The sequence below is a fragment of the Aplysia californica genome, unplaced genomic scaffold, assembly GCF_000002075.1.
Source record: "Aplysia californica isolate F4 #8 unplaced genomic scaffold, AplCal3.0 scaffold00001, whole genome shotgun sequence".
Lineage (NCBI taxonomy): Eukaryota > Metazoa > Mollusca > Gastropoda > Aplysiida > Aplysiidae > Aplysia > Aplysia californica.
In genome coordinates this window covers 958,610-982,317 of record NW_004797271.1, presented here as the reverse complement: position 1 = coordinate 982,317, position 23,708 = coordinate 958,610, and the positions used below count along the sequence as shown (strand labels likewise).

The 23,708-nt window shown below is 39.1% G+C and overlaps 2 protein-coding genes across 3 annotated transcripts in view; one reads left to right on the top strand and one right to left on the bottom strand.

Annotated features, from left to right (window-relative positions):
• Positions 1-4,302, bottom strand: part of LOC101854370 (probable peptidyl-tRNA hydrolase) — a 6,105-nt gene extending 1,803 nt beyond the window's left edge. The window contains exons 1-4 of the mRNA XM_035968395.1: positions 3,714-4,302; positions 2,931-3,016; positions 2,224-2,455; positions 388-487 (exon numbers count right to left, since the gene is read on the bottom strand). Coding sequence (XP_035824288.1) covers positions 388-487; positions 2,224-2,455; positions 2,931-3,016; positions 3,714-3,867 — 572 coding nt within the window. The 5' untranslated portion in view covers positions 3,868-4,302. The remainder of the gene's footprint in view (positions 1-387; positions 488-2,223; positions 2,456-2,930; positions 3,017-3,713) is intronic.
• Positions 4,303-4,966: 664 nt separating this feature from the next.
• On the top strand, positions 4,967-23,290 carry LOC101853981 (phospholipase A and acyltransferase 2). Of its 2 annotated transcripts, none has more exons than XM_005088805.3 (5): positions 4,967-5,204; positions 10,666-10,817; positions 12,144-12,330; positions 18,181-18,310; positions 22,327-23,290. In XM_005088805.3, the coding sequence occupies exons 2-5, from the start codon at positions 10,694-10,696 to the stop codon at positions 22,465-22,467; spliced, it is 582 nt and encodes a 193-aa protein (XP_005088862.1). In that variant the 5' UTR covers positions 4,967-5,204; positions 10,666-10,693; the 3' UTR covers positions 22,468-23,290. The 2 variants fall into 2 exon arrangements, with proteins under 2 accessions (XP_005088862.1, XP_005088861.1); XM_005088804.3 differs by lacking the exon at positions 4,967-5,204 and adding an exon at positions 5,278-5,383.
• Positions 23,291-23,708: the final 418 nt, after the last annotated feature.

The following is a 23,708-nucleotide window of genomic DNA, read 5'->3' as shown; positions in this document are numbered from 1 at the left end:
CCCCCCCCCAAAACTACAATAATCTTTGGGATAATTTCTTGTGCATAAAAGTGAGTCTGAAAGAACACATGCATGCTCCTTCTTTCTCGATTTAAAATGGATGTTCTGTTAATTGTTACCGTTTTGTACCTCCATTGACATAATCCAAATTATTCTAGAAGCAGGCTGCTTCGAACTAATATCAGGGCCAGTCCAGCCTGGTAGTCATACATCTCGGCAGACAAACAGTGTCACTCGATAAAATAACTTCTCCACATGAGAGTCACAATCACATCATCTACATGCAACAGCAAATAGCCTATTTGTAACACAACAGATATCACTTTGATGTGTGTGAGGAAGGTGAAGGTCACGACAGGTTTGAACACACAGGTCAAGTGGTCTTACCCTGCACTGCCGTTTTCCTTGAGGTGAAATTTCCCTGGAGCTCTATCCAGCTCATCATGTACCAAGTATATCCTATCAGGGGCGACGCCCAATGTTCGCGCTGGGGGAGAAGAAGCAGAAACTCAGAGAAAGTGTGTTCACAATCTAAGTCTTCTGCACAGTACATACAGTTCAAAATATGTCTTACGTACAGTACACTACACACTGACAGTTCCCGATCTATATCTTATGTACAGTGCATATATGGTCAGTTCATCATCTACGCCTATGAACAAAAAATAGGGACAGCTCATAATCTACATCTTAAATATTTTGCAGTCCACATAGCTACACACTCCCCTTGACAACTGCTTTTCAGCAAATTTGTCTGCATAATCTCCAAAAATTCAGTACACACCAGTTAACACATTCATTGTTCGCTGTGCTAGACACATGAAAGTTAGATAAGAACTAACAATATTCCAATATAAGTAATTGGTGAGCTTTTTTCCACAAATGGCCCGACATCAGCCACAGGATGGCTGGTCACCGAGGGGTAAGGCTCCTTACAACACAGAAGAGACAGTTGTCCATGAGGAGGGACATTCAACTTTGCGGTCTTTTCAAATCAGATCAGGTTAGTTACACAACAGAATTTGTTCCTACCCTCAAACACACTCAAACGTCGGTGCCAGTTTAGTTGAAGGTTACCGTGATGTTTTTGGATTAGTTGAAGGGCTACCACCAGACCGGTCTGACACCTGGTTTAATTGAAGGTTTACCAGCTTATACTTATACAGGCTTTGGACTTGTCACAGGGGGCTCTCGTGGCCTAGAGGTTAAGGTGTTGGCCTCTCATTCCAAAGGTCCCGGGTTCGAATCCGGGTAGCGACCGAAAAATTTTCTTCTCTAAATTTGTCTCCTTTCACCTCATTTCCTGCTCTCTAGCAATGTTCTGTCTTCTGCTTTCATCTCCTCTTTCTGTCCCCACCTCCTTTGCCCCTTCCTCTGGGCTCCTGATTCTTTCTGCAGCCTTTCTACTGTTACTCCTTCGCTTCTTCTTACTGCTGTCTTTCAGCCACACCCCTGATCTTCTGGTAGGAAAGATCTACACCACCTAGCCTTCTCGGACAAGGGCGAAAAATCTCGGAGAGCCTGTGTGCAAGCTGCGCACGTTAAAGATCCCTTGATGGTCTAAAATCGATAAGAGTAGGCTTCGGCCGCCACCCGGGCAAAATTCAAAATTTCCTACCAACTGAAAATATTAGGTGTGTCCCGCGCGCTCATATGACCTTATGCAGTTGCGAGCGCCGTAAAACACTTTACAAAGACAAGAAAGACAAAGACAAAGGACTTGTCACAAGAATTAGTTTACATTTTCCCTTCGCATATACAGGCTTGAGACTGTTATTGGCATATTAACAGATATGATATGTTTTGGTGGTTGAAGTTGTTTTTTTTTGGGGGGGCGGGAGAGGAGATCAGGGAACTGCCCCCCCCCCCCCCCCTCTGATTTCTTGAAAATAGTCCTGTCTGGTCAGTTGTTATTGCAACTTACTTATTATTCATGATCTTCACCACCGCAAAATTTGTTTGTGTAAACAACGCAATATGGAGCAATTCAGATATTCATACACCACAATAGTGTAACTCCACCATCTTTGGTCTAAACGCCCCCCAGCACTGTTGCTATGGCCAATCAAAAGGGACCTACGCTACGCAGTAGACCGGGGTCAATCGGGTGGGACTTACGGTAGACCGTTTCAGTGGAGTAGACCTTCAACTAAACCAGCACGTCTCTCAATCCTTTCCTCTGCTCTCCCTCCCGACCTCCATCTCTCTCCCTCACCCTCTCACCTGTTCTAGCCACACTTCTCCCATTGACGTTCATCAACGCCTTAGGTTTGAACAGCAGCAGTCTGACCACCACGGCATCATCTTTCCTTACCACAGCCTGACAAACTGACCCTCCGTATGTTCCAGTCCCAGGATCCCATTGTCCACACAGATAGGAGGCCAGACGGTCAACGGCAGCCATCCCCACACTGTGCCGTGTGTTGGGCCAACAATAGTTGCCAAGACCAACAATCTGCACAAAGGAAAGAGAAAGTGGAAAGTCTGTAAAATGGAGAAATATCTTGTCACCAAGTTTCTCACAATAACTGGAAAAACCAAAGAAACAATTCTCCAACTTCTTTAGCTTTTGTTTCTACTGATACAACATTCTCACCAAAAGGTTGCAGCTGGCCACAAAAAAAGGATATATATATGTGTCCTTGATTACTTTCATCATAAAGATGGCAAAAGGGAACAATTAAGTAAAGTAAAAATTATTTATGACAAATTATGACCTAAAAATTAAGTTAATTCAATCAGTTCCATTCAATACTACCAAAATTAAAGTTTAATAACTCTAATTTATCTAAATTAAGATTAAAACTGAACAAAATGTTTTACAAGATAACAGAATGAGATTGATTGCAATTGATGTACAAATCTCACAGTGTTAGATACAAAAAAGGCAGGCCTGACAGTAGTGCCACCAAGAAACCAGTGATCCTTACCATGAAGTCACAACAGGGACTTTCCTCATTCCTCCGATTAGCGGCCATAGTCACAGTTGATCTACCATCCACTCGTACTAGGTTTTCTGGGGAGGATGGAGACAAGCTGAGCTGAGAATCTTTGTCATGACTAGAGCTTGCGCACCTAGTTACCCAGAACAAAAGTTTCGGCACACATTTACAAGCTTCATTTCCAGCACCTCCATTCATAGACATACTACTTGCGATGTATAAGATGTATCGTCTGGAATTTCTCTTGATTTTGTTTGTGTAGAGTAGGCCTGTACATAGTTCCTTAGGCAATGCTGAGTAAGTTCAAAGTGATCAAAGTGATCAAAGGTCACAAATGCCATCAATATTTAAGCAACTAAAATTTAAAAAATGAAATCTGAACAATAGGTAGTCTAGGCCTGACTATAAATATAATAATGGTAATACACATTTAACTTTAACGCTAGAATCTAATTACATCTCCACTACACGGTTGTACACACTCACACAGGTGTCCAGAATCCAAGTCTAATCAGATACATTCCAAATCAAGTTGAAAATACAATGTAGGCTTACTTAGATTAGATCCAGAGTAGTAAGGAGGTGATCCTACTAGGCCTATACAATTCAATAACTTTGACTAATATTTAATTCTATAGCTCCTACCTTAGGCCTTAGGCAAGCTTAGGGAGGATAAGTGGTTGAGCCATGTAACGAGATTTCTAGATCTAATACCACAGCTGTCATAATAAATCAATTTATAATAATAATATAACAATGTAGGCAACTTACCTAGATCTATATTACTACTACTAGATCTAGATCTAGATCTACGTAGATCTATGCGACAACCTACGAGAAGCCTGTTTCTGTGGCAGTTTGCCGACGTGCTGAGAAGCGGAGACAATACACTTCTTGTTCTAAACCATTTCAGAAGACCAGACATAGTCTACAATCTCCAGAGAGTATTAAAAAGCTTCACCAAATTTGGAAAACACAGACTAATAGTTATAGTACCAATAATACTATTAGCGCAACTTCTTAAGAGTGTCCTTATCTACTTTCGGTTTTAGATGTCTAGGAGTTGTGCAATCCACAAAGCAGCAGAGACCCAGCAATGTAAACAGCTAACGGCAACATTACTTCCGGTAGTCGACTGATGATAAATAACACGATAACACCAGAGACACTGAAGACTAATAGAAGCAAAGAGTCTAATAGAAGCCAACGTGTGTAACAACTGTCAAATTATGAAATTTGTCGATAAAAGAGACAAATAACCTCTAATTTGGCTCTACTATCTTTTTTTTTAAAATACCACCACCACCACCAACAAAAACAACAACAAACAGCTTCAAGACGGTATCGACTGTTCATCTTCATCAATGATAGTACATAACAAGATGGGCCACTTCTCTCTTTGAGCCATTTAAAAAAGTGTCCTCAAAATTTGGTGGCGCCCTCTTTACAAAAGCGCACTTTTGCGAACAGAGTTACCCTAGCAAGTTTTGGGATAAATTACGGAAGAAAACGTTTTTAAAATGGTTACGCTGACAAAAAACCTCTTCCGGAGAAAAGGGTGATGGTTTTCTTCGATTAATTTGACTTTAGAATGAAAGGCGAGAGGTCATTAAAATAAAAAACCCTAAAACTCCGCACTGAACGTACCCGAACTGCTGATGAACAGCAGTCGATCAGCGCACGCAAGGACGTGTTATTCCTATTCTTCTTCTGGAAAAACGAAAGAGAGCTTCAAATTTACTTCAAAACAGACTGCAGCGCCATCTGAAGCAAAGAGCATACTTCCTTCGGACACTTTTTTGGCTGAGTGGCCCATCTTGTTATTCACTATCTTTGTCTTCATCAAGTCTTCATTCAGGGAATTTCCGATCCATTCCATAGTTTTGTTGGTTCGTTTGTAAAGTATGGTGTCGACGAGACAAACTTTCGTCTTCCTCTTTCTTGTTTCCACACACTAAATAGCTTCACCTTATAACTCCGGTCTTCTCCTTAAATACCTCCCACAGCCCCCCCCCCACTTTTTTCAGTGCAAGCAAGCAACTTTTTTACCAGAAAAAATTGGCTACCAACAATTTTAAATAAGCTCGAGTTAAATTAGCTAAAAATAGTATCGGTGGAAAATTTAGCATGACGTGTTCTTACTAAAATTAGCATTAGTGATTAAAGACCTGATAAGGGGACAGATCAAGAAACTTCATGTCTGGGTCGGGTTCAGCTTTCCTGGGAAAGCCAAGTCACCATAAACACTGGTTTCGGAATCATGTGAGTACAATACCTGTATGGAAAGTTTTAGTTTCGTTTGTTTGCCTGAAATTTTCCTAGAAAACTTGATTAAATAGAATCTAGATCTAGTCTAGATCTAGATTTCTATATCATATTATATATATCCCCGCGTTGCTATGTCTGCTTATCCGCCATTTGTTCATCGGATCATTCTTCGAGTAAGTTGTCGGGTACACTTGTGAACACCATACTGTATGTATTATTCATTGTTTTAACGCTATAATTAATTATAATAGCCTCATAACAAAGACAAAGTATATATTTCTGAAAAGAAACAAAGTAAGTTTTGGGTTTGAGATTTGCAGACTATAAATGCCCAAAATCTTTACCAATAACCAATAGTCAATAGTAAAAAATAGGATCTAGATCTAGATTATTATTAATTATCGAAGTGGCTATGACCCTCCCGTGCGGTTCGTCCATAGAGCACGGTCGTGCAGTGCCGCCCAAAATTTTTTAATGTTCTATTACGTAAAACATCTACAATATTAAGATAAAAGACGCCAGAAACAAACACAGGCCAAATATATCAAAATACGTTTCTCACTGGCGCCGTAACTGTCATTTCCATGTCTATAGCGCCGTAAAACATCTACTATGCCATACCAAAGTTCATGCGCTGTATCTAAGCATCAGGATATTCAACAGTGGAAACCTGACCTATAAATCGCTCTTTGGGATAACCCAAACGATGACGACACTCGTAGTGAGTTTGCCGGTACATTAATATTAATAAGACGGCACATCTCAAATGTGCTCCTGCCGAATAGTGCCGAAACATAGCCCACAGTAGGCAATCTAAAAATAAACGCGATAGACTGTGCAACATTCTTATCATTCTATGCCAAAATTATGTCAGCCCCGGAGCAATCCAGCGGAGAGCTCAAATGAATTGTGATTGGTTCATTGTCTTGCCGCTATTTTAAGTGACTCTGTGACCATGAACCTGAGGGAGGTGAACGTGACATACTTAAGTCATCGTCCTATGAGTTGTGCTTTTGAACGGTTTTGTAGTGGAGTGGTGAAAGGTATTACTTGAGTGTTCATTTCTAAAGCAGGATGAATGAAATTGACGTTTAGCTAACAAACAGATTTAGTTCTAGAAGTCAAAGCCACAAGTAAAAAGAATGAAAATAGAATCACAAGGTTCTCCCTCACCAACCCAAAGATCCTAAAATTATACGCCGTCTCATTTACTCTGCCCTTGACTATCTTCAACCTAAGATAGAGCTTAATTGTGGACGCCCGCTTTTTAGACCCACGAGCCGCCCCTGCTCCCGTGGCTATTTGGACTCAAAACTACATGGGCGTTACCTACTTTGAACGACGGGCCTTTGTTCCCTTTGAAAGGGTTTTAACTTTTCTCTTCTTAATTTCTAACTGGACATCCAATTTAATTGATCAGTGATTTTGTCTTTCTCATCAAATAAAGCGGGTTTAACTACCTAAATTGATCTATAATCCTTTTGTTGTTCTGAAACTTTGATTTTCAATTTTTTTCACTTCTTTGAGCTCAGATTACTGTTTCCCTGTTTGCTTTTGTTGTGTAGTGTTTCAGATTTTGCAACTGTTGTTCACTTTTGATGTCAATAATACTTTTCTTAATTTGTGTTGAAAATTTTGGCTAGATCGTAGAGACCGAAGAAGTCCAAGGTCGAATTGCCTGTCAGCTTCACGTCCGGTAGGCGCACGGAGTTTGAGTCCGAATAGCCATGGGAGGCTATTCAGACTCGAGTCCAAATAGCCGCTGCCGTTAGTTATTGTAGAGGCTATATATATATTATATATAATATATATAAGGCTATATATATGCATTACTACAGCTGAGTCTTTACACACGCAATTGCGTGCACAGAAATTCAAATTTTGCTATACGCACACAATTGGGTGCAAGGTATCATAGTTTGCTATACGCACGCAATTGTGTGTACAGTCAAACCTGTGTAAAACGGCCACCCATTGTCAAGGAGAAAAGTGGCCATATAATGCAGGACTGGTCAAAATGAAGAAAGAAAGTCATTCTCTTCTGATGTCCAAACCGGGGATGATCTCTGATTTTAGACTGCCGTAAGGCTAATGCAAAAGGGTTTTTGCTTTCTTTTGAAAAAGGGGGGTGGATGGTGTAAGACGCGTTTTTTTGTGTTGTTTTGATAGTTGTTTTTTAAGCTTTCTTTTTGTTGCTGATTTTGTGCAAGGGTAAAATAAACTAAATGTTATGTAAGTAAGACGATGAAGACTGAGTGCCATAGTAAAACAAACACACGGGTCACCACCACTGGGAGAACGAGCAATACTTCTGTTGCAAGTTCACGTCAACATCCAATTGTTACTTTGTTACAAATTAGGTAAGCAAAACAGTGACCAGTCACCTTACGCACGATTTGTGCATGAGGTGTGGGCTTGGCTTTTATGTTATGACAGATCATGCATCCCTCACCAGCTGTTGAAGATTTATTGTTAGGTCTACCCAATTGGCCAACTTGTGTAAATATTCACTGGAGGGACTAACAATAACGACAGGTGAATGGATTATGATGGCCCGTCCACAGCGTGAGGGGCCGATTCAAAATTTATGACATCGGGCAATGCGAGACCAGGCCTGGCCGCCTGAGCCAGGTAATAATAGGTTGATAAGATAACCCCCCCCCCCAACTGTTTTTCCTTTTTTCCCTTTCGTTCTTTTTTGTGTGTGTTAATTTGTGTTATATCTTTAAAAGTCTCAGCAATTCTCGTTCCGTAAATTTAGCCTGTACCATTCTGCTCCTCCTCCTTTCCTCCCCAAACAAATTTGTACCCACACACACAAACACACACGCAAACATACACACACACACACACACTCATACACCCCAAGCAGTCGGCAATGAAACCAACCTCGCATAGTGACGTCGTAACCCGTCACGCGCTAAGCGGCAAAGTGGGCCCGCCACAGCATGGACAAAAGCCCAAAGAGGAAGTACAGTATCTTGGTAGTAGAGAATCTTTGGCATTAGGCCTTCGGCACGGAATATCTATAGCAAAAAAATGTATTGGTGCACGCAATTGCGTGCATATAGCAAAAAATGTATTGGTGCACACAGTTGCATGGGTATAACAAAAAATGTGTTGGTTCACGCTATTGCGTTCGTATAGACACTCCCATGCATTATTTGTAATTCAATTATAATGATCGTCTGTTGTAGGCTAGATCTATCATTGCAAGGTGTTATTTGGGCGCTTTTAAGGACAAGTGGGCTAACCCAGATTTTGGGGGTTTCCGGAAATCTTGACCAACACCAAAAGTGAGCATTGCCCTACCTAAAGGAGAAGTTTGGTTTCATTGGTGTGTATATTTATTGGGTTATATTATAGAGAATGGCCACTCTCCTGGTCTTTTAAAGAAACTGAATAAGGATCCAAAAACTTTACCTTCGATTTTTCTCAAAACAGCGTTTTTCAGGATAGCCCCCTTGTGCTTAAAAGCGACCATCTATATATATAAAAGTGGACTTGGGAGGCTTTGTGCACAAACTCCTCCCTTATTACCTAACCCACACCTTTGAAACTTTGCAGGCATCCACGTCATCCATGTGGCTAGGACCTAACTTTTAAAAAATCCATGCAAACTGTTTCCCCCAATTTTTCCAAAATGCTTTGTTTTGTCCTCACAGAATCTTGGGAAAGTCCATCTTCCAAGACGCCATTGTAAACAAGAGGTTTCCGCTCACTGTCCGTGCGCACTGTTCCACACCTTTGAAATTCTGGAGTGTACAATCACGAGAGCAGAATAGAGAATCAGTCTATACATTCTGTTATATTTATATATTTGGCAACTTGGAAACACGTGTGTCACTTTTCTTTCAAGATTTATTGCTCCATTCCAGTAGAGTATAAAAATGTAGTAGGCCAATGACTTTCAGTTGAAGTTAATGCACCGATCATTCCTTTCATCGAAAGGGGGCCCAGCTAGTTTTATATATAAAGACATAGGCTAGACCTAGATCTATAATAGGATCCATTTTTCTGAAGACTTCATTCTCAGTGTGGTTTGAGTTTCCCCATTCCCCTAAGCCAGATAAACAAGTCCAAGTGAAACCATTGGCATTGGATTGGGCTTTGCAGTAGCCTTAATTAATATATTGGCATTGGAAGTGTTTCCACTTCAGCCTGACAACACGAACACCTGCCTAGCAACGGAAGGACTTCCATAACCAGCGACCACCCCAACAAACACAATAAAAAAGAGACCTAACCCTAATCTAATGCCTAACCCTAACCCTAACCCTACCCTTACCCGTACTCCTAGCCGTCTATTCTACTCTGTCTCATATAAAAGTGGTCGCTCGTTACAGAAGTCCTCCCTTATCATCTGCTAGTAGTTGGTCTTTCCATTGTTTTAACTTTTGGCTTTTGGTGTATAGTCTTGTCTTATCGAGCAAAATCTCTAAAAATCTACTAAAACAATTTGTGATAATCCGGTTTAGGCCCTAACGATAACTTTCGCGAATGGGTTTTGGCTCCACCGATTACTAAACTTCTGGTTCGAAACAATTACTTTTTGCTGCGCATGCTGATACAATGTTTGATGGGCGGCAAGCAAGAGAAAATATCAAAGCTAATTACAAAACATCAAATATTACATGGTGAAATACGCGGGGGCATGTCCCCCTGAAACCCCCCCATATTTTTATTAAGTCAGGGGAGCATGCCTCCCTGAAACCCCCCTTGTTAAAAACAAGTGAAATATTACTGCTCATTTTGTACTGAAAAATAGCAGCCTAGCGCATCTCTTGCTCTCTTTCGGATAAAACATCGATTCCGAGTATTTAAGTCAGTATAGATAGTCAGTATCGATATTCCAGTGGGCTACTCTTTGGGTGAAAACTGGAGAGTGCCAACAATTTTTGCTAATACTAATTTAAGAGGTACTGAGTGGCACCTTTTGTCTTTACATTGTGTTTACCTTTTGTGTCATGACACAGTGGATCAGGCGCTCTTCTATTTTTGTGCATATGAAGTTATTAATGGTATAATCTTAAAGCCTGTTTATTTGCCTTGCTTTTGATGAAAAATACCCATCTACCTTGAACAGAAGTCGAAATGTTTATTTGTGAATAGAAGAGGTGTGGGTCACCTGGTGAAAACAGCTAATTTACATTTTTGTGTGTCTTAGATCAAAATTTATCAGTAAAATTCCCAGAGAAATGTAGATCTAGTGTTGAACACCACAGGACTATGGACAGATGAGAATACTCGCGAAGCCCAACTGCTTCCTGAGGATGGTGAACAAGTATTGTCACGAGTGAAATGACCTTGATCTTAACAAAGTTATCCAGGATTGTACTTATCGTGTGGATGTGCCACACTGTACTAAAACAAAACAAAGAAAATTGGAGATGAAAATATCCTTCGAATATGCTGCAACTTAACAATTCTCATTTAACTTTCCTCCTTTCCTCAGGAGATAAAGTGAGCCTTTGAGATTGAAAATGGCGTCAGGAGACGAGCGTCACAAGAATCTTGAACACAATCGATTTGTTTTACGCAGTTTGTCGCAGGGAGATTTGGTCGAGTTCAAGAGAGGAGTCTATTCTCACTGGGGAGTTTATGTGGGTGAGTCTTTTCTCAATGGGATGTCTATGTTGGTGAGTCTGTTCTCATCAGGATGTCTTTGGGTGAATCTATTCTCACAGGGGAGCCTTTGTGGGTGAGTCTTATGAGTGAGTCTATTCTCATTGATAGGATGTCTATGTGGGTGAGCCTTATGAGTGAGTCTATTGTCATTGATAGGATGTCTATGTGGGTGAGTCTATTCTCATTGATAGGATGTCTATGTGGGTGAGTCTGAGTGAGTTTATTTTCATTGATAGGATGTCTATGTGGGTGAGTCTGTTCTCATTGATAGGATGTCTATGTGGGTGAGTCTGTTCTCATTGATAGGATGTCTATGTGGGTGAGTCTATTGTCATTGATAGGATGTCTATGTGGGTGAGTCTATTGTCATTGATAGGATGTCTATGTGGGTGAGTCTATTGTCATTGATAGGATGTCTATGTGGGTGAGTCTATTCTCATTGATAGGATGTCTATGTGGGTGAGTCTATTCTCATTGATATGATGTCTGTGTGGGTGATCTTATGAGTGAGTCTATTGTCATTGATAGGATGTCTATGTGGGTGAGTCTATTCTCATTGATAGGATGTCTATGTGGGCGAGTCTGAGTGAGTCTATTGTCATTGATAGAATGTCTATGTGGGTGAGTCTATTCTCATTGATAGGATGTCTATGTGGGTGAGTCTGTTCTCATTGATAGGATGTCTATGTGGGTGAGTCTGTTCTCATTGATAGGATGTCTATGTGGGTGAGTCTATTGTCATTGATAGAATGTCTATGTGGGTGAGTCTATTCTCATTGATAGGATATCTATGTGGGTGAGTCTGTTCTCATTGATAGGATGTCTATGTGGGTGAGTCTATTCTCATTGATAGGATGTCTATGTGGGTGAATCTGTTCTCATTGATAGGATGTCTATGTGGGTGAGTCTGTTCTCATCAGCGTGTCTCCGGGTGAATCTATTCTCACCGGGAAGTCTATGTGGGGGAGTCTGAGTTTGTTTATTCTCAGTGGGGTGTCTATGTGGGTGAGTCTATTGTCACTGGGGTGTGTATGTGGGTGAGTCTGTTCTAATTGGGGTGACTATTTCTGTGAATCTATTCTCAGTGAGCTGTCTGTGTTAGATAAGTCTATTCCTCACTCTGTGCCACAATATAAATCTCTGTCACCCTAATGTATCTCTATGCTGCTGGCTTATTATAGTACTATGTTACGTGACTGTGAACCTTATATGCAAACTTTGTGTTCTAGGATGTAATAATATTGTGTAATGTTATGATGTGCTTGTAGCCCTATTAGCCCTATCCCTATTGTGCTGATGTTGCAGGGAATGAGGATATCATACATCTGGCGGGAGAAGACAATGATGGCATCAACGCTAACGTACAAGCACAACACGTTCTGACCGTGAGTGGACACAGGTTTGACAAGGCCAAAGTCTGCAGGGCCAACTTTTGGACGATTGTCGGGGCCGACCCGGCCTACAAGAACAACACAAGAGACAACAAATGGAGGTGAGATGTAGCTGGCACTACGAGTAATCATGACTGAAGTGAGTACTTAAGTACCCATGTCCTGAGCACAGGCTTAATGTGTTATTTGCCTATGGCTTAGCTAAATTTTACCCCCCCCCCCCCCCCCCCCCCTCGTTTCTTCCCCTCTGGGTTCTACTTGCGAAAGTATGTTTCTTCCCCTCTGTTCTACTTGCAAAAGTATGTACACGTGCTTGTTGTAAGAGTTCACAAAAGAGGCCGAGGGAGAGAGACAGGCAGGCAGAAAACAAATAGACAGTTGTACTAGTTAGTAACCCAGAGACTTCAACATCTTTTGTGTGTGTGTGTGTGTGTGTGTGTGTGTGTGTGTGTGTGTGTGTGTGTTTGCTGTCTCTGTGTGTGTCTGTGTCTCTGTGTTTGTCTTTCTCTCTGACTTTTGTATGGGGAAGAGTTGAGGGGTACAGACCTACATCAATTTTAGCTGAATAAATCATGCATACTTTTGGCGGAAGTAATAGTTTATATAGCCTACTTTTTGAATACCAGGTTTTGTTTATTTTGCTTACCCAAATGTTTATTTTTAAAATCCTTTTTAAATTTTAAGTGCTAATTGTGCTGCTCACAATATAATCGATAACGGAGATAATACAAAATCAGAAAACGAAATATTAATAATGGTAAATACTGCATAGAAAAATATCAAAATTACTGAGTTAATCTGAATAGTGCACAAAGAAAATACAATGCAGCAACATGCAAAAATGATAGAAATTGCAAAATCTTTGTTTCTACAAATAGCCCCCAACTGGGTGAAAAAAGTAAGCACTTGAGTATTTACCTGATCACTCAGAGGTTTTGGACTCAGGTGAGTACTGGTGTATTTAACAACTACTTGAGCGAGTACTCACAGGGGCTAACTACTCAAGTACATGAGTGGTGTTGAGTACTCGCACACCCCCTAGCTAGAACATGGAGATGAAAATATATATATATATGTGGAGGTGAGATAGAGCAAATACGCATAGGTGGGTTGTATTATATATATAGATCTATATATATATATATATGGGCAATTCTCCTGAAAGTTTGAACTTTCCGTAACACGGGTATCAAATTTTAGAATTCAACCAAATAACTTGAAAATGTACTCAGTACATCTTTGACATGTCTAGTTTTGATCCCTAAACGGCTGAAGCTAAAGCTTGCTTGGTTTCTTTGGAAACGGAAGTGAAGTTTAGACTAGTACGCTATGGTCTTAAACGTTAAAGGACACAACAATACGGTCAAAACATGAAATGTAACAGAGAGAAAGAAAAATTGATTGGGGTAGCATTATGTCCTTTAAATTCATTCTTTGTTCACACAAATTTCAAAACATTTCTTAAAGAAGAAAATGCTTATGAAACAATCATAATGCCTTTAACGTTACCTTGCAAAAATCATTTTTCAAATAGAAAACTAGACTTTTATTTACAAAAATAGGCTACTAATTCAAGTAGAACTTTAAAAGGGTATTGCTATAAAACGGGTAATTCAATGCTGTAGTTTCAGCAAATATGAACAAAATCGATAAGTGTTTTCGGAAGCAACATTAGCTAAATATAGTAGTCTTAAACGTTACTGGACAAAATATAAAAAAGAAGTGTGCAGAAAAAGGACGATTTGTTTCTTAAAAATAATATGCACACCTACTGAGAATTAAAACATGTATTATAATACTTCTTTGATGTTATCTTTCATGTTTTTCGAAGAAAAAGACACCAACTTATTGACTCATTGAGCATATTATTGAGACTTCGCATTTTCGGGACAAAAATCGTGAGCCAGTTACAAAGTGAAACATGAAATTTCCCAATAGTGAAAGCAGTAGCAGTAGCAGCAGCAGCAGTAGTAGTAGTAGTAGTATTAGCAGCAGCAGCAGCAGCAGCAGCAGCAGCAGCAGCAGCAGTGGCAGAGTAGAGTATCAAAATAAGGTATTCACATCTCCTTCATTATCTCTACTAACATTGTCAAAATACATCGTTAATCGTGGCAGCAAACAGTGTTCTATCTTTCTGTGATTTCTCGTGACATTATGATGATGTTTACTTCCCACAAATGTTTCCATGGCATGGTGATCATATTGAAGATTATTTGGGACCGCAACGATTTTTAGTGAGTTATGTAGCATTCCATTTGGCACACTGTCGATGAATAGTTCCTTGTCTGTAGCTCGAACAGGAAGATTGAAGCAAATTCATCACAGTATGGACCTCTACTTCCCTAACAGCTCTTTATGATTTCAAAAACACGTAACATTGCCATTGAGCATGAAACAAGTGTATGGAATGTTTACTAGCTTCTTTTCAAAGTCCAACTTCACTCAGTAAGGATGAAGAATTCCAATATGTCTTTTTGCAGCTGTTTTGATCATGATAAAGAGTTTTCTGACGTACATCTTCCAACGTTTGCTTTCGAGCTGCTTTGACTTTTGAAAAGACTATCATAACTCTGTGGACAGCTTGTTTGCATGATGAGGGTGTCTGTTTGACACTTTCTCGAATATATTGAACCTCTTTTTTCGTTTTCTCTGTGTCTTCACCTTTTTCCTTTTTTTTCTTTTTTAAGGGAACCTTTCTCTAGCCTAAGCATTGTCTGCCCTTTATTTTTGCCCTGACCAGGATGTTGTTACCTCTCTTGCGTAGCTTTTCTATTTCTTTCTTTAGTATCACTAGCCCAGCAAACTGACGTGTTGCGACTTTGCTAGTGGTAGTGGTAGGCAATTTGAGGTTTTCTTTCTTGTTTTTCCTACATTTCTTGACTTGTTCGTCGGTCTTTGCCTTGTGATTTGCAACCTTCTTTCCCTAGACGAACGTCTTCAGCTCTTTACGATTGCACATCGATGTCACCCTTTGTTTTCTTTAATCGGTCCTGGGATTCCTTAGTTGGCTCAGTCTTAAATTTTATTGTAATAAACTTTGTGTTTTTCTTTTTTGGAATTTCGGTACTTGAAAGCAATGCATTCAGAGGTCTCTAGCGCAGAGTTAGAAAGAGAATGTGGGAGCGGGAGGGGTGAATGAAAAATTGTACCAATCAGTTTTGTAACGGAATTGAAAGAGATTAACACATGCTATACTTGGTCGAAAATAAGATTATGCTGCATTACTTTTTGTATTGTTTTATTAAAATGATTCGCAACAGAAAAAGTAGTCACAAACTCTGTTTTAGAATGTATAAGAATAAAGTGAATATAAACCGATGTTATTCGTTACTTATATGGTTCTCCTAGTCTTATCATAGTCCAAGACGATAAATTCAGCTACTATGCCCTAAATATTATTGGGGCAACCCTTATTACCAAGACTTTTGTCAAAATGATTTAGTCCTGTGTAACCATTAAGACCAATGTAAAAACTTATTTTCCTCTTGTTGAAACCAATATTAATTTCTGGTGAAAACTAAGGGTAAAGCTACACCGTGGACAAAGCGAAGCAGCACGGCCGGGGCAATCAAAATAAAACCAAAGGGAAAGACGGACGTTACCAGCCGTACCAAGAACGGCCCGAAGCGAGGAGATGCCAGGAGAAATTCCGGCCAATGTACAATCGCTTTTATCGCTTGAAATGTACATGTGTGCACACGAGCATATAATTGACAGCTTGCTTGACACTAGTAGATCTACAAAATTTCAGTGATTATAACAAGAAGGAAAACGAGGAGAGCTTGTGAAAACTGTTTGTAAAAACAAAAATGAAAAATAAAAGCAAAACACACAATGTATTTACTTTTATTCAAAGCAAGACATTATAGAATTGACCTCTTTTCAATTAATTTGTAGACCAAGATCTACCTATCCATCAGTTCTCCATAACATTCCCTTCTTAAGTACTTAACACTCTTTCCATTTGCCTCTCATTCTTTCTTTCTCAATCGTCGAGATGGGATGTCTTAAGTTAGTAGTCTGTTAGGTAAGTTTAACCATTAACATTTCATGCAGATAGAAAAAGGAATCACGACTCATTCAAACTGAATCTGCACATCTGCTTTGGTCGTCTGGCAAATTTCTCTTCAAGAGGTGAAATTCACCAAAACTTATGACGCATTTAAGTAATCGGGTTCACCTACTTATTTCTTTCTTTTCTCTTTAGAGTTACCACGTCGATCAGGAGAAACGGCGCCAATATTTATCGGTTCATTTTCAACTGAAACTAAAATTGACATAGAAAATCCCACACAACGTTACATCACTTGCGTCTCCCTCTTCGCCTTGTTCACTGTGTTTACGCCTCGTCACCACCAAGCCTACAGTGTGACATTACCCAGAATAGGACATATCAATATACTTTGCATTCCATTGACGGAGTCTGTCTACAAAGATAAATTACTGATGTTCGATGTTAAATATTTGAAACACCAAGCCAAGCAGCCTTATCCTTGTATTTGCAATGTTTCAGACAACGATAACAAGTTGTCACCTTTAATTGCCCCAACTGTCATCCCCAAAGCTAGAAATATGTGGCATCAACGCATGAAATCCTTGAAATGAAATTCTTAAAGTAGCTACTCATTTTACAAAGATTATAACACAAAGACCAAGGCTAAATCGTTAAAATGAAGAAATCAAGCTCTTTGTCCAATTTCCATTTCGATACAACAAACACTATGAAACCAACAATCCTTGTTTTGGCAGGATCCAAACTCCTTAAGGGGCTTTAAGATTTCATCAATGAATCACACATTTTGCAGTAGTATAAAAAAGAAAGCAAATTTTAAAACAATTCAAGTCTTCATAATTACTTACGTCTTAATCGTTAACCGCTAGAAATTGCGTGACGAAGTCATTCATATTCACTTTCAATAGACACCGTTGTCTTTCCGGGGAATAGATGAAAGCCTAGTTGATTGGAAACCAGTGCACTTGACATAAAAACACCGCACTAAAATTTCGAGCTACTTCCGGCAGAAGTAAACATGCAGATCTTAATCGTTAAAACGTGACAAAAATTCAAAGACGCTACTAGTTACCGCCAAAATTTCGTAATCGGTGTAGTAATTTTGTTCTTGGTTGATGAAATGACGAAAGTGATCGCATTTCTAATTCTACAATAAACAATTACACTTTTTAAACGATCGATTGAACTCAAGATAGGGTTACTACTTTTTATCATTTTTCGGACGAGACGAATAGCGTTTATGACCTAATTTTATGTCTTTTGTGTGAACAAATGGGCCGTATTAAGCATATATTTGTCGGTTACCCTGAAAGTTCTACTTAAAGATCAGTATTTACACATAATTACGAAAATGATAAGCAGGCAGTTCTTAGATAAATCTTCGGATGAAAACTGTCTCTGGTGAATGTTACGTTTTCATACCTAAAAAATGCTGATTTTTCAACAAAAAAACCCATACTGTTTCAGCATATCATTTCATTGGATATTTTCTGCCTAGTCCAGGTTCGGCAACCTTTTCCCCACAGGCTTAGCTCATCTTAACAATAATTTGAAATAAAGAGAGATATTTATGGCGTTTGCAGTAAGGGGTATGCGCAAGTTCAAGTTTTCAGGAGAATTGCCCATATAATATATATATTTATATATATATATATATATATATATATATATATATATATATGGAGGTGAGATGTAGCTAGTTCGTGAGGTGAGATGTATTCATGGAGGTGAGATATAGCTAGTACATGAAGGTGAGATTATAAAGCTAGTTAAAGGAGGTGAGATTTGTGTTGTATAGATCTATACTGGTGTTTTATAAAGCTATACTGGTGTTGTATAGAGCTATACTAGTCATCTATTTAGCTATACTGATGTTCTGTAAAGCTATACTGGTGTTATAAAAAGCTGTATTAGTGTTCTATTGTCCTATCTCTTTCAGCCCCTTCCCTCCCCACCAGGTGGTCAAAAATGCTCTTGAGAAAGTTGGCAAGAAGGGCTACAGTTTGCTATATGAGAACTGCGAGCATTTTGCCAAGTGGTGCCGCTATGGCAAAGCAAAAAGTGACCAGGTAAGTTCTTCAGAATTTCCACTTCTTCATGTGTGTGTGTGCCTGGTGAAAGGTAACAAATGAGGCATTTTGAAGAATCCCGTTTCTTTTTGTATTTTCATGTACAGAGATCATTTCTGAACAATGTGCTTTTTGAATTTTAAAGATATTTTCAGTAGTTTTTGAAATATGGGTGATTTTGTAAGGCAAGGTATAGAAACAAAGTTTTGAGAAAAAAGGCTTGAACTCACTCACTGCCATGCATGAACCCTGTCAGGTGAACTGCATAGACCGCTGCCTGCCAAACCCGAAACCTCTCGGGTGCGTTTTTACTACCATTTTTCAAACATTCCCCTACGTGTTTCCGTCTTAGCAGTCGGAAGTAGGCGACATAAGCCGGTTTAGTTTCGATTCCGCATTGTTGCAGTAACTTCCCTTGAATAAGTTGCTTAACTCATTCGCTACGTATTATTTTCGGCTTGTGGACGAATTCTTTTCGGGAGGGCGAAATGAGATGATGACTGGTGCACAGTTCACAGGTCTTTGGGGCCATAAATTCAAATAAATATCAACATATTATATACCAACATTTTCAGTATGATTTGTAGAATACATCTGCATTATTTATTTGCGTATTTTTCAACTTTGGTTCCTGTAAGAGGCGATTATGCAACACAATTGTAATTGGATGCGGATAAAATTGGAAAATAAAATTTAAAAATTTATAATCTCAGGTGAAACATAAAAAATATGTTTGCACCTAGTCAAATAATACTTCAAAATAACCATAACTGTATATAGAACAGGAAAATATTGAAAAATGTGCAGTTATTTACATACATTCCATAGTATTTGTACATTTGGATCATATCATCCGATATTGAAAAAAAATAATTTTGAAAACAGGATCACAAACAGAAAAAAATACGCGTATCTTATACGGAATTATTCAGAATTGCATTTGGAATAAACCTATACATGTCTTGAGTGGTACTTTTTGATTAATTTCACCCAAAAGTAGTGATTTTGGGGAGAAAAAAATATTTTGACTATTTAGATCTAGGCGTAGATCTAGCACTCAAAAATATTGATTTCTCAATTACAGTGCACCGGCAATTTGCGTCCAATAGTATCAATATATTATAAAGAAGAGTCCTACATTTCTTTAGTGAGCAAAATAATGATACATTTTGTTGTGTAAAAGTACTAAGACTGATGTCTGGGCTATAATTTGGGCTTCGCGATAAAACAATGTCGCATAAACTTCAAAATCGTGTTTCAAAACTGACTCAAAACTTCTGATTTTCGGTGGAAACGCTTGACCCGGAAGTCAACATTATATTATGACCTTCATTTTAACATGGATGTGGATTGGAATAGAAACCAAGCTAAAATTGAACGTCGGTTCTCGAGCCGCCGGAGGCGGCTTAGCGTACTGACGGCACTTGAGCCGCGCCGCCCCTCACGGCTCGGCGTAGCGAATGAGTTAAAAATCGGACTTTTTCGAACTCACCCGAAACGTACTAAAAACTACTGACGCTCAGTTACGATGGTGACGGCGTCTGAACGAGGTCAGAACATTTGAATTAATGGACCCATTCGTCAATAAAGGGTCAGATTTAGATCTTTTAGTAGATGAAAGTGATGATGAACCATCATACAGAGTTGATAATGAGTATAGGAAAGGAAATAGTAGAGGTGCGGACACAAGTGAAGATGAAAATTGTGATAGATCTAGAATCGGGTGTTCCCCATGCTCAGACCAATGATCCGACGCTTCCCGGTCCCAGTTCAGGCCGTCACGCAAACGTCAAAGATCACACAACGTAGATTTAGACCTCAAATGATAGGAATACAGCTGACTTAGACCCTCCTAGTCCTAGGTCTACACAACAAACTTCAAATAGTGGCACCCCTCCCCCAGTGGCCATGCCCCGTCCTGCAACCACACACCGTGATGTTGATGCTCAGGATGGGTGGACTGATGACTTGAATGATATGATATTCCAGTTTATACAAAATTTGTCTGATATTTTTTCATAGTGACTCTTCAACATTTGTCAATTGATACAACATCTATTTCTTGCAGGGACAAAGATATAAAGGCATGCATATCGACTGAATGTACCGAGCACCTAAATGTTATGTAAAAGTTTTTTTCCTCGATTTTGCCACATATTCACAAACTCATAAAATTTCACACGAAAAAGGTATCACAAAATTTATTTTTGATTTGTTGAGTATGTTTCAATGTCATTGTTTTGTGGAAAAGTTCAGTGCTGTACACAAAATAATAGCTCACAGTGAGGTTTTGAAAAAGGTCCCGAAAGCCTGGCATTCCTTAGTTACCCTGCCGAGAAATGCCTGGCAGTGAATGAGTTAAAGTTTCCCCTTTGTTTCTGCTTCAAATAGATTGATCTATACTTCGAGGCGACCTGACAACATATTCCTTACTCACAAACCAACTTTAAAAAGCAGCTAAGATAAAAGAACACCTTCAAAGTGTTTATATTACGACTTCAAAACAAATTCACCACCACCTTGAACAAGAATTTTCAAGAAATAGATCTAGGTTTGCACAGGACAGAAATAGGCAATAGGCCTTAAAGTTTTCTCCAAAGAAATGAAAGGGTGTGGATGCGCAAAGCTTCGATTTGTTTACATGTTCTAGACATTCATGCGCATTACCCACCATTAGAGAAGGGAGAAAATTACCTCAATTTTGGTATGCGTTGTGATTGGGTCGACTTTATGAATGGACAAGAGAAACCATCTGCAGTGTTTACTGGGAAAACCAGTTTTCTCACGCATTTTTGGGGGATTATATACCTTGTTTTAAAAAACATCTTTAAAAATTTATTTTAAAGTAAAAGAAACTCAAATCCTTGTAAATATTGATATATATTAATCAATTAATGTCTAAAGAATCCAGTTTTAATGGAATTTAGTTTTTGTCAAAAATTCTATTCTCGACCTTTGAAGCCTGATATCTCGGTTCAAACAAATGCGTCTTTTGGTACCTTCCACCAGGCATGTTCACATGTATTCAGTCACTTGCAGTTGGCGGATTGAAATTTTATTTTTGCTGGACTGTGTTGTTTGAACTTTGAACTGTCCACTTCACTCGGTGACCCACTCTGTGAAATGACTTATCGCCACTCTCTGTACATCAGATTGATTATTTGTTTCTTGTAAGATTTGAAGCAATGACATTTATCTTAGCTTTTTCCAGTACTTCTTGGAATCTCAGCAGATACTTGTGTTGTACCTTCGGCTTCTCTCATGGAAGCCATTGGGGGGTTTTTTCAGCGTAACTTGCCCAATTATGAGGTTTCGATGGGCCTACTTGGAAAACCTTTTACAATCCAACAGTCTCTGTCGTTATTTTTTTTTTATGTTCACAAAAGTTATAGTCATGAGGCTGTGTAAAAATGCTCCAAATTAAGAGCTGTGGGGTTAGATGTGTGCATATATTCAAAACGTTAATCAACTCAAAAATATAAAGCTGGATTTTTTTACAATACCCGGTACAGCCAACGGTATTGGTGGGTTTATTGAGGGTGCTTGTTGTAAGTCTTATTTCTTTTCTTTCCCACTCTTGTGCTTCTCTGTCTGTCTGACTCTCTTTCTCTGCACTGAATGGCAGCTATTGTTTTGTGGTCAGTAGTATGTTTTACTATTTTCCTGCACTAGATGTCTGTTGCTGTGTGGATTTACCAAGAGTTGTTGTGTCAATGTATGATTGCCACTGTGTCGGTGTATGGGAGTTATTGTGTCAATGTATGGCGATTATTGTGTCCATGTATGACAGTTTTTTTGTGGATCTACAAAAGTTGTTGTGTCAATGTATGATTGCTACTGTGTCGGTGTATGAGAGTTATTGTGTCAATGTATGGCAGTTATTGTGTCAATGTTCGACAGATATTGTGTCCATGTAGGACAGTTATTGTGTCAATAATGTACGACAGTTATTATGTCAGTGTATGATGATTACTGTGACTCTCATTGATGACTGTTCTCTTTCTCCGTTCCCTCAGGTTGACACTGTGGTGACTGGGGTTGCTGTAGGTATGGCAGGAGCCCTAGTGCTGGGTCTTGTGTCGGCTTTTACTAAATACTGGGGCAATAATAACACAGAGGAGGAAGAGGAGGAGGAGGAGAGGAGGCAGGAGCTCTGATCTGATATAATGTTTATCAAAAGGGAGGAGGAGGAGAGACCAGAACTCTGAAGTGTGTCTCAAAGGGGAGGAGGAGAAGAGGCAGTCACTTATTTCCTACTGCTGTCTGGGTGTGTGTATCTTATTTAGGGAAAGCGGAGAAGGAAAGACGAGAGCTCTGAAGTGTGTCATAAGGCCCGGTTACACATAACAATGAATTGTACAAATATTGGACAGCCTGTCTTTCATACAACAAATTATTACGTGTAACTTGTGTAACCGCAAAATTGTATAAAAAATTGAAGGATCAGACGATGGACTGAAGATCAGATCGTGAAATCAAATGATGCCAGATTTTTTCGTGTGATGTGGGTTAGATTTGGGAGAGATGGACTGGGATGCCGAATCCCTTTGAAATGTGCCGCCACATAGAATTAAACATAGCATGCACAAAAGTAGTGTTTTCGGTCACGAAAGCGAAATTTTCCATACTGTCGGCATTGAGGTTGGAGCATTGCGCAAGCATACCAATATTATCGATGTTAGGGCTGGGTGAGTCAAGTGTCTGACATGAAAGATTCTGCCTTAATGCTGCCTGGTCACTGAACAGTATGACGACTCAGTCAAATGACTCTGTTCTTTTCTTTATCGAGATGTACAGACCCCATTAATGTCTGTGAAAGACCAAAGACTATAGTCGCAAATTAATAGAAAGGCTGTACAAATAACTTGTGTCATTTTGCAAACAGTTTAATCAATCAAGATGCAACCAAAGACTTTTGTCATTAAAAAAAAAAAATCTGGGCTTAAATAATCTCTGAAAAACATTCAAGCCAGAACTGCATAAAACTGATGAATAAAGGCATGTGAAGCGTACTGACAAAATGAGTTATTTCTCGGATTTGAGCCCCATGGAAATAGATACGTCACGCTTACAGGTAAAGTTTTTACATTATAAGTATGAAATAGTTAAAGGCTTGTTATGCTTTAAAAAAATTATGGCATCAATAGAAAAATCTACAAATTTGACCTTAGGTTCAATTTTTGGCCAATATCTCCTTTTGTGGATTGCGAGAAGCTACTCATTTTGTCAGCATACCTCACATATATTTCGCTTTAAAAGCCATCCTTTTGTCCAAACTTAAACTTAAAGCCTCTTTTTCTTTCTTTATTTTTTGATAAGTAACAGTACACAGAATGTAAGCAAACGACTATCATGATAAAGAGACATGCATGGCAGCTTCTCTGAGGCAAGGAGAAGG